This window comes from Octopus bimaculoides, chromosome 29 (genome assembly GCF_046866305.1).
Source record: "Octopus bimaculoides isolate indiv1 chromosome 29, ASM4686630v1, whole genome shotgun sequence".
Lineage (NCBI taxonomy): Eukaryota > Metazoa > Mollusca > Cephalopoda > Octopoda > Octopodidae > Octopus > Octopus bimaculoides.
The window spans coordinates 8,082,459-8,094,919 of NC_142956.1; the positions used below are offsets into that span (position 1 = coordinate 8,082,459).

The 12,461-nt window shown below is 37.6% G+C and overlaps 1 protein-coding gene across 4 annotated transcripts in view; it reads right to left on the bottom strand.

Annotated features, from left to right (window-relative positions):
- Nucleotides 1-12,461, bottom strand: part of LOC149130331 (uncharacterized) — an 80,777-nt gene that overhangs the window by 26,735 nt on the left and 41,581 nt on the right. For all 4 annotated transcript variants that reach the window (XM_089345169.1, XM_089345168.1, XM_089345167.1 and 1 more), the window contains exons 7-8: nt 5,757-5,966; nt 1,480-1,655 (exon numbers count right to left, since the gene is read on the bottom strand). In XM_089345169.1, the coding sequence (XP_089201295.1) occupies nt 1,480-1,655; nt 5,757-5,966 (386 nt within the window). The remainder of the gene's footprint in view (nt 1-1,479; nt 1,656-5,756; nt 5,967-12,461) is intronic.

A 12,461-nucleotide genomic window follows, 5' to 3' on the forward strand; every position in this document is an offset into this window, starting at 1 on the left:
CTTGCCAACAACAACTTTGGTTATCTTCTTCCTGTACTTGACTAATCGTTGCATTCCATCCCCTCATTTACCCTTTTCCAGTAAAGCGTAGTACACCTGCGCTCCGTGTACCTTATATCATTATCATAACATTCCCATAAAAGAACATTTCTAGAAGGAAAGAAATCCTACTGATGCTTGTATATAGAACAGAAAGAACCATATTTATACAATCCAAAATTCAATCTCTACAAAGAATATCTAAATTTCAACAAAGGAAGTTCAAGATAATTCTCTCAGTGAATAATGTGTCTCCTTCCTTATCAGTCAATATAGGCAGATGTATGGCAAGAAATTGCTACAACTAATAAACTGCTGAAGCCTAAAACACTAGGAATGGTATATGTGTTACTTAAATTTGTTATGTTTTCTGATAGCTTTGTTTGGAGAGGATATGTGGCTATGTTCTACCAAACTTTACAGCATTGGGCCTCATGGAGGCAATAACCAAGTCCTTTGGCATTATGTTGTGTTTGGGAAGAAAACCCATCGAGCTGAACAAAATCGCTGTTGTGGCAGATACCAGTGTCACACAAACTGGCACTTGTGCTGGTGGCACGTAAACGCACCCTGGTGTTATGCAAATGACACCTGTGCTGGAGGCACGTAAAAGCACCCATTACACTCATGGGGTGGTTGGTGTTAAGAAGGTCATCCAACCATAGAAAACCATGCCAAATCAGACTGGAGTCTGGTGCAGCCTTCCAGCATGCCAACCCATACCAGCATGGACAACGGACGTTAAATGAAGATGATGATGATGATGATGATGATGATATACAAACTGTTAGTGTGTGTTTGTAGGTTATTTTCACATGAAAGCTTACATGATGACGACTGATTGAGTCAGAGAAGAGAGAGAGAAAATTGTTGGTAGACAGATAAATGCTTCTTACTTCTAAATAGCAATTTCAAAAGGTGTTCATTCACTTTATTATTTAGTACTACATTTTCATGGAGGTCACAGAACTTTAAAATAGTTAGAGGTGGATGGTGAGGTATATCTGTCAACACAAGCAATCATGTGAATATAATCAAAATAGTGTTTTTTGTTTGATCCACTGACAACTGTATTTTCTGTTTATTGTTATTATTGATGTGTGGTCTTAAGGCTGCAAGGTGGCACAATCATTAGCACATGGGGCAAAATGCATACTGGCATTTTATCTGTCTTTACGTTCTGAGTTCAAATTCCGCTGCGGTTGACTTTACCTTGCTATTGATAAAATAAGTACCAGTTGCAAACTGGGGCTGTTGTAATTGACTTATCCCCTCCCTGACCTTGCTGGCCTTGTGCCAGTTTGGAAATCATTATTGTTGTCTTGGGTCAAGACACTAATGACTGAAGAATACATCGGGAGAATTAAAACCAAATAAACATGATTATATACAAAATAGAAAATGTCCTGGTTTATCTTGTCCTTGCCAGTGAGTACTTACAGTGATCGTAAAAATGTTTCTAATTTTTCTTTCAAATGTTGATTTTTTACGCTGTCCAATGGGGTCGCTTTCTTATAATTACGATGGTATAAGCTAGCTCCCTGGCTGGCAAGGTAACTCACAACTACTATTCCAGAGAGCCTTTTATCCATTGACAGTTGGAGCTCAGTGCAGCACTATAAATGATGAAATATAAAACGATGAGTAGAATATTAGACAAATATATATTATAGATACACAAATCATGTCAAATGTAGGAAATATAATGGAACAAGTATCACAAGTAACAGAACACAACAAACCAACAAGACCTTATCTATACAACTGACTTGATGAAGCCAACTGGCCATAATAAAAAGAAATACTTATGGAAGAGTATTGTATATATAAATATAACACAACAACAAACAATGGCAAGCTACGTTTTGTTACACAAAGGCCACTCTAATTACCATGGAGGTCGTGTGATGGTCTATGGTCACTCAAACTTTTCTGTACTTCCTTGTGGAGATTTAAATTGGTCACAACAAGAAGTATTTTCTGCAACATATATACTCCTACTTTGTTTACCATCTGCAAAACTGCCATCAAAACTCACAGATTTTTCATATCTTCAGATCTGCGTCTATGAAAGCAGTCAACCATATTTTCATACTGGTGATTTGGATTATCCAAATATTGATTGGGAAACCTTTCACTGGTCACAAATTGCAACTGATTTCCATAACAACAAACAATGAACAGAGAATAACAACAACATAGTAATTTCTTCAGACACAGCAACAAAACCAACAACAGGCAGACATATCCAAACATATCAATAATGATTCCAAAATTTATAAAGAAACATTTTTAGCTGATGAAGTGAAGTAAAGGAAGTAAGGATTGGTGTCGTGCTTGAGGCAACACACCAACACATTATAGTCAAGAAATTGTTGAACCTGTTAGTCTGATAGACAATTCCTATAATAATGGGTAGTTGACTGCTAGAGTAGTTTCTTCTCACCAAAGACATTACAGCAATATGCAGGTGACCATCAACTGTCTGAAATACAGTCACACATCTGTAGTGACCTTTATATATCTGGGAATCAAAGAGTTGCTTAAATGCTGCAACAATAGACAATAAACACCATCAGATCGACCAGTGGATGGATGATGCTGATATCTTTCAAACAGACAAACATATATACACCTAGAAGTAGTTGATAGCTACTGTTATCTAGGTAATCAAGTCAGCAGTGGACGTGGATGTGCCAAGAGCATCGCTGCTAGAATAAGATTAAACAGCAAACTTCAGAGAGCTTCTACCTATGTTGGTAACAAAGGGCCTCTATGACTATCTGTTTATTTACATTGTCATACATACAAACTCGTGACATCACACTTTTGTGTGCACATCTTAATGTAAATTCATTCTCATCACGTCTCCCTTCTTTACAATCATTGCAAGGGATATTATTCCAGTCAATATACACACAAAGTCCAAGCCCTGGCAATATTTGGAACCCAAATTATCAACTTTGAATAAACTCAGTTATATATTCATTATCATACTGATAAAAGAAACTTTCTTCAAAGTTCATGAATATATTTTCTTTAAATTTAACTGTCCATAAATGAATTTATTTTCCTTTTCTTTTTCCTTTTGGAAAGAATAATGAAATATGTTTTCTACCAATTAACGCAGTTCAACTTAAACAAGTTGAACTTGAAATTCAACATAGTTCGTGAATTTCTCTTGTAAAATTTAAAGAAAATATCTTCATGAACTTTGAAGAAAGTTGTGTCATCAGAATAATTATGAATAACTGAGTTTATTTGAGGTTAATAATTTGGGTTCCAAATACAGCCAGGACTTGGACTTTGTGTCTATCAACCCCAATAATATCTCCTGCAATGTTTGTAACTACACTGTCTACACTGAGGGTATTCTTTTGTTCTACCTTGAGGTTCACACTTTCTTCTTGGACCCCTACTGACATTCATGGCATTGATTTCTTTAGATATGATTGACTGTTCATCCTTAAGAACTTTTCGATTGTTGTGCACTGATTTCTTTAGCTCTACACATCTGTGCAGTTTTTTCCAAATCAAGATCATGTTCTCTCAATAACCGCATTCTGAGGCTATCACTAAGAATTCCACAGACAATTCTGTCAAGTAAAGTAGTACACTTCACATTCTGTGATTTGGTTGCGATTCCGCTAGCTGTAAGATGCAGTTCAAACCTTTGTGTCCACCGATTCCAGTTCTCAGCTACATTGCCTTCTCAGCACAGTTGGGCTTATCTGATTCATTCGGGTGATTATTCAATCCTACTTCTGACACCAGATAAATTATGACATACTTCGGAGAAAAGTGACTCCCACCTGGACAGATGGAATTATCAATATCAAGTGAAATTAGTGGCATGTTGAATGAAGTACTGTTCCAGGTTGTGGAGGAAAACCGCTCAAGTATACCGGGAAGAAAACCTGTGAGAAAATGAAGTTGGTAGAGCGAGTTCACAACATACAGAAAGGGAATACAGACATACGGGAAGAATATCCAGAGCAGCTTTTCCAAGGACTTGGATGCATGCTGGGAGACACCACATAGAATTAGTGGACAAAATCACACCCATGGTACACCCACCGAGGAAAGTGCCTGCTGCTTTGACGGACAAGGTGCAAGCAGAACTTGATTGAATGACCTAGCTGGAGTTGTCGTCAAAGAGACTCAATCCATAAACTGGGTTAATAGCATGGTAACAGTAGTGAAACCAAATATGATTAGGATCTGTATAGGATCTCAATCGTGCAATAGTTGTTTGCCAGGCCTGTAGGTAACTTGAAGATCATACTTCTGTAGCCACAGCAACATTCTCTGCAACCTCTGAGAGAAGCTCTACACAAGGGTTTCTGAAATATCATTTCAAGGGGCTTGCAATTAGTTTCTACTTGAATTGTTTTCCAGTAGATGTACAAATGAAACTTCTCACATCTATGGAGGATACCTAGCATCTCTTTCTCAACCTGCACATACTTCTTTTGTGCATTTTTCAGTGACCCCAAAGCAAATGCTACAGGCTTGTCAGCTTGTGTCAATACTGATAACGTTACTGGCTTTGTAACATCAAAGTACTGTGGCACCAGAGTCTCTGTCACTCTTTGTTTCAAATTCTTGAAACATGTTTGCTGCCTTCCTTCCCAGTGCCATGCAATGTCCTTTGGCAACAACTCCCATAGAACTACAGTTTCACTGGAGAGATTTGGCATGTACTTTCCCAGATACTGTATCTTACCAAGGAATCTCATCAGATCTGTTTCTATGACACAACACAGGGCACAGCCATTACCATGTGTTTGTTTACATTGTGACGTCACACTTTTGTGTGCTCATCTTAACGTAAAAGTCACTCTCATCACAAGGTCTAGCTGTAGAAACCAAGCCAAAATCAGACTGACTCTCTGGTTTACCAGTTCCAGTCAAACTGTCTAAGATATGCCAGCATGGAAAGCGGGCACTAAATGATGATATATATATATATATATGTATGTGTGTGTATGTAGTAGAACATACAAACCAAGCCAAAATCACACTAAGGATCTTCCTTTGTTGTATCCACTCTCTAGTGTTCTAACATTCAACATTCTAATGACATGTCCACAAGAAATCATGGATACCTGTCGTGTATAAGAAATGTGACAGAGAGCTGTTTCAGTGAACATTCTTCATAGAATGTACTGGATGTATTTCCTATGTCACCCTAACCCTAACCAGTATTACAAAGGTATTCATCTATCATGTCACACTGAACTCTCTTCTACCCTCTATCTCTGTCATTGGTCACCTCTCCTTCATACTGTGATGCCAGTGTTTACAAGACCAATATCCAAGATGGGTTACCTTCTTTACAGTTGAGTGGCCATGCTTTTGAAGGTGAAAGGAGATGTAATATCGTTAGTTACATAATACAACTAGTGCTATCAGGAGAAACTGAATTATTTAATACTAAAAGAAGAGATATGGATGGGAGTGAAAAAAAATAGCAAACACTGTCTCCCTGTTTCTCAATTTCTATCCCTTTCTCTCACTTACACACAGAGACATCCTCCTCATCATCATTTTACATTCGTTTGCTATGCTGGCATGGATTAGATGGTTTGGCAGGAGCTTGGCAACTGCAGAGCTGCTCAGGCACCAACTGCCAGCTTTGGTATGGTTTCTACGGTTGGATGCCCTTCCTAATGCCAACCACACACACACATTCACAAACAGTTTTAAAAACTTACCTCATCTAAAATGTGAATGTGTTCCATCTCAGAATGAAACATCTTCTCCCTTACACCAAGGTGCAAACAATTATTGCCATCGTTGTCGACAACATGTATGTTTGCTCCATGTGTAATCAATTTATGGATTATTCCGAGGTGGGCGCTGGAGACGGCTTCCAGTAATGGTGTCATTTTCTTATGGTTCTCAATATCCAGTTTCACTGAATCCTTTGTGGAAGTAAAAATAGAAATTGAAAATGTACATGAAAATTAGGGTGGATATCAATGTGTCATTGCTGTCTTCTACTGGGTACTCAACCAACCTGATCATGTACATTTGATGTTTGTTAGTGTAGTCAACCTTCTGTATGGTCCCTCCATAACTTGCTACGGATATGTGTCAGGGACATGATAAACCTATTAAGATGTCATAAACAGACTGTTTCAGCCTAATCTATATTTATCTCTCAATATAGTACGTTTCAGGGGAGTAGAACAAGAGTGAACATATAATTAGCAGATCAAAACTAGTAAAGAAGAATTATAATGTTGCTATATTAATAAGGGGTTCATAAAACAGGTGAGTTGGTTAGCGTCCACGTCCTTAACATTCCTGTACATACACACACACATATACATGAATGTTAAAGAATTGAGATACACACAAACACACATACATATATATATAAATATACATATATACAGGAGTGTCCCCACTGCACGGAACCTTGGGCTAGTGTCTTGTACTACAGTCTCGGGCTGACCAAAGCCTTTGAGTGGATTTGGTAGACAGAAACTGAAAGAAGCCCATCGTATATGTATATGTGTGTGTGTTTGTGTTTATCCCCGCAACATCGCTTGACAATCAACGCTGGTGTGTTTACATCCCTGTAACTTAGCGGTTCGGCAAACAGGATCGACAGAAATATTAGGCTTACAAAGAATAAGTCCTGGAGGCAATTACATGTTGTGGCGAGAGTCACAACAACCCATGCGAGAACAGACTTGACTGAACGACTATGAATAGTAACGGTCTGACTGAGAGACCAGAGAGGGTAGGTGTTAATTGCAGGAAGTGGTAGGGTGTTGTTTTCGTAGTTTGTTGGTTCGTGCTTGGATTGTTGTTGTTACCCTGCTCCGTAATATGCTTTATTGTTGCTACAAGGTTATAGTGTAAACAGTATCGTCATAATAATCGGTGATACAATACATTATATATATATATATATATATATATATATATATATACATATATATATATACATATATATAAGAAAAGAAGGGTATAAATACTGCTTGCTACAAATCAAAGCAACAGCTTCTAAACACCACCAATCTTACGATAAATATCTATCATAAGATTGGTGGTTTTTTTTAAGCTGTTGCTCTGATTTTTAGCAAGCGGTATTTTTACCCTTCTCTTCTTCAATTATTGTATATTATACCTGTATTGGTAGAAGTCTTGCTAGCCACCTCATCATTACTGTTTATAGCAGTAATAAATACTTCACATATTTACATTTGAATATATATATATATATATATATTTATATATATGGAAAAAAAAAGGTAGAAAATGCTAAAATAATTTTATAAAAAACATTTCAGTACCGGTTTCAGTCATTGAGACTTTTTCAACTGTAAGTATAGAAAACAATTAAATTTTGGAAAAATTAAAAGAAAAGTTTTTTTAAAAGAATATTTGCACAGTATTCAAATACAAGGGGCATTTTCCTTGTTTCTGCCTGTCTCTGTCTCTCTTGTTTACTCTTGTGGGTTCGAGGTCGTTGTGAATTCTTGACAGGTAAAAAGAAGAAGAGGACGGAGGGGGAGGAGAAGAATGCGGGAGAGCCATAGTAGTAGTAGGATGTTAAATGGTCAAGTGCCCTGGAAGTGACTTGTTCTGGATGGTAGTAGTGATTGAATTGTTGAGACATCTCTTTTGAATGTATTGTTTATAAAAATTTGCATAGGTGTTATTATAAACAGCAATAGTGGTAAAGTTAGGAAGGAGGTGGCGGAGAGGAAGAAGACAAAGAAGGAGAAAGAGAAGGGAGCATAAGAAAGGAACGTAGGTGATATAATAGTAGTAGGATGTTAAATGGTCAAGTGACCTAAAAGTGGCTCATTATGGATTATAGCAGTGATTGGGACTGTTTCTTAATGAATTCTTGGGAATCTCTTGAGTATCATTTTTAATATTTAGGTGTGTGTTTGTGTTATTCTAAGGCCGTGGTGGATATGTCGTTTGTTGTAGATGTGTTCAAAAGGGGTCTGTATTTGGTAATAAAGAGAGTCTCTTTACTAATTCGTTGGCTACATGTTGTATCGTCCCTGAATTGGTAGAGGGGAAAAATTCTGAAGCTTGGATTTTTGTTATTGGTGTAAATGTACATGTGGCACATAGAAAGCACCCATTACACTCTCGGAGTGGTTGGCATTAGGAAGGGCATCAAGAGTAGAAACCTTGCCGGATCAGATTAGAGTCTGGTACAGCCTTCTGGCTTGCCAGTCCTCAGTCAAATTGTCCAACCCATGCCAGCATGGAAAGCGGACATTAAACAATGATGATGATGTGTATATATATTTATATACATGTATATAAACTGTATTATGTAATTCTCATAGACTTTCTAATATATATATATATAGTTAAAAAAAACACAAAAAACAACAAAGTGAGGACGTGATACGGATAGTGTTATTGGACGCTCGGGAAAGGAAAGAGAGATATACATATATACTGGCTGTTCAGTGGTTCAATTACAAGAAAAATTTCTCTGTTTTGCTAGCTACTTCTGTCTATATCCGAAATATACATATGTGTGTGTGTGTGTATATATATATATATATATATATATATATATATATATATATATATATATATATATATATATATAATATGTATTTCTTCTATCTTAATGAATAAAAATTCTTCGGATAGAATAAATGGGTTAATAGAAACCAATGTAGCAAAGAACACAAAATAACTGTGGTTTAGTTCCTGTTTTTAAGGCAGAAACTCCTTGAAATTTTGGGTATTTGAGTATATTTAAAAATTTAAGGAATGGAGAAAATGCATGTTATAATTGCATACTTTATTCCTACATATGTTTCAAAGGATTACAACCTGTGTGATCCATAGGGATCTTTGATATTAAAATTGTAACCTTCTCTTCAGGGAATGCATGGGAATCATCTTAAACCTAAGACATTATGACTGATTATGAAAACAATAGATGGATAAGGTTATGACTCGATTCATTTTTAAAAAACCGTTAGAGAATTGGATGCTGCCGGATAGTGGGTTGGATAACACATACATATAAATGTGTGAGAACGTACATGCATACATAAATACATATACACAAATACACACATACATACATATAGATACACACACATATATATGTATACATATATATACGTGTATATATATATATATATATATATATATATATATATATATATATACACACACACACACATATATACACTCATACGTCCACATTTATACATATGCACATACGTACCCACGCATATACAAATATACACACGTGTGCATGTCCCCATATACACATATATATCCATTTATATATACACATGTATAAATAAAAATAGACACATACACATAGCTATACATCTACGCCTATTACCTAATAAAATAAACAGATACGCATATACATATACATACATGTATACATACGTAAACACATGCATGCACATACATACAAATACATATATATCTATATATAAAAGAAAAAGAACTCAAGTGTTTTCATATATACATACATACGCATACCCATATACATATATCCACATATCCATATATATATATATATATATATATGTGTACACACACACACACACATATATATATACACACATACACATATATACACATACATATACATACATAAACACACATACACGCATACATACATATATACACACACATACGTACAGAAATATGTACTTACATACAGAACCTAATAACGCATACATATGGGTTTATACAAATACATACACAATTATATATGCTTACATATACGTAGATATGTACACATATACACACACATATATATACTTATAAACATACGTACACCCCCCCCACCATGTATACATGTATACATACATACACAGATACACTCATCCACACACATATATACCCATATACACACATATATACACTTACAAACATACGTACACACACCCCTGATATATATATATATCAGCATCATCATTTAGTGTCTGCTATCTTGCTGGCCTGGGTTAGATGACACTGGCAATGACCACAACTGTGATTGAAGTTTGCTGCTTATATGGCACTGCCAATGACCATGGTTCTCGGGTGCCATTTAGATGGCACACTCGATGACCATGACTACAATGCATGGCACCAGCAACGACCATAATTCGCAGGTGTCATTTACATGGTACCATCAAAGATCATGCCTATAATTCATGGGTACCATCAAAGATCGCGCCTGTAACACGTGTCACTTACATAACACCGGCGCAGTCACAACTGCGAGCTTGATGAGTCTTCTTACACACAGCATATCGCCAGAGGTCTCAGTCACATGTCACCACCTCCATGAAGCCCAAAGTTTGAAGATACTGCTTCACCACCTCGTCCCATGTTTCCCTGGGTCTACGTCTTCCACAGTTAGAGTGTGGCACTTCTTTACACATCTGTTCCCATCCATATGTATCACAGGACCATACCAGCACAGTTGCCTCTCTTGCACACTACATATCATACCTCTCGTGCCCAACTTTTCTCTCAAGACGCTTAGACCTTTGTCGTACATGCACACTGACATTGCACATCCAGCAAAGCATACTAGCTTTATTCCTTTCAAGCTTATGCATGTCCTCAGCAGTCACAGCCCATGTTTTGCTGCCATGGTGCATAGCTGTCCACACACAGGCATCATACAGTCTGCCTTTCAGTGAGGAGAGGCCCTTTGTTACCAACGGAGGTAGGTGCTCTCTCAACTTTACCCAGTGTGTTCTTATTCTCACAGCTACACTCTTGCAGCATCCACCTCCACTACTACTAACTTGTAACCTAGATAACAGCAGTTATCAACTGCCTCTAGCTAACCCCACTGGCATTTGATGGAGTCTATTTTCTGTACATTGTACTTCTGCACCTTCCACACACAAAAACTATTTTCCAAGTTAACATTGGCAAACATATTCCTTTCTGCTTCACTCATGGCTAAGTATACCTGCTTCCTAGCTGCCTGATATAACTCTTTGCTGCCACCACCCTTCCCGTCCTTCCAAGCCCATTTGTTTGTTCTAATGGCCTTGTAAACTACCCTTTTCCACCACCACCACCACCACAACCACTTTACCTTAGGCATTGCTGGGATATTGCACCAGCCACAAATCTGGCCCAAGGCTCTCACCAAGTTGTCCTGTTGGAACTTCCACTTACTCTCTATGTTACAAGTCTTTAAATCCTCCTTCTCATTATATACTTCATTTAGGACATCACTAAATCTCTGATTAATTGAAGGATCCTTCAGCTTCCATACTCTTCTTTTCCAAACTGGTTTACTTCTTGGAATGCTTCAAGCCAGTAGCTTGAACTCCCCAATGAGTAACCTATGTTGCGGGATACATTCTTCTCCACTGAAGGCCTTTGCATTTATGAGCAGCCTGGTGAGAATGTAGTCAGTCTGGCTAGCATGTTCCCCAGATTTATAGGTTATCAAGTGATTGGCTAGCTTTCTGAATCAAGTGTTGCGAGCATTAGGTCATTTCCACCTCAGAACTCCAGTAGTCTTGCACCCTCCTCATTTCAGGAATCAATTCTGTGTCCCACCATGTACCCCATGGAAGATACCTGGGTGTTGCCCAACATATCCATTGAAATCACCAGTCACGAAGATAAGGTCACAGTCATTTATCTTTGAAGTGGCCAGCAGAAGAGTGTCATAGAAGTAGCCCTTCAGTTCATTTGGCATTCCTTGTGTGTGTGGGGGGGGAAGGGCGCATAGGACGAGATGGTTGTTGCTGTGCTTACAATGACAGTGCTGTGTCTACATTGGCTGCGGCTTTCAGCACCTGAAAAGGTTGTTATTAGCATTTGCCAGCCAGCATGTCATTAACAGTTGTCCTTGCATTTAATCCTGCATCATTCATGTAACACTCGCTAACACCACTGGACATGGGTGTTGTGCAGGCATTAGTATAGAAGGGTTAGTATGGATACCTGTAAATAGGAGTTAATCAGGTATTGTCACCACCAACAGTGGAAGGTGCTGCATCCTGGCATTCATGCAAAGCAATGTTAATAGAAATACAGGTAAATAAGTTAGGTAGACAAATACAGTAAGGGTAGTTAATCTGTGGAGTTAGGTAGGGAGAGAGGACAAGGGAAGTTGATTCATTATGTATTGATGGTAATGGATTAACGAAGCAATAGGGACTGAGTACAGCATGCCCTCATTTAGCTTTGTTTCTGAGGACAAGGACCTTTAACTTGTCTCTGCTGCATAATCTCAGTCTGCAATATGTCTGGCAAGAATAACTGTGTGTGTGTGTGTGTGTGTGTGTGTGTGTGTGTGTGTGTGTGTGTGTGTGTATATATATATATATATATACACACACCCACATTTATACATATGTACAGAGGGAAGAAAGCAGCCAAGAAGCCAAATAAATTATTGGACACAAGATAAAATGCCGACACCAACAATATACACA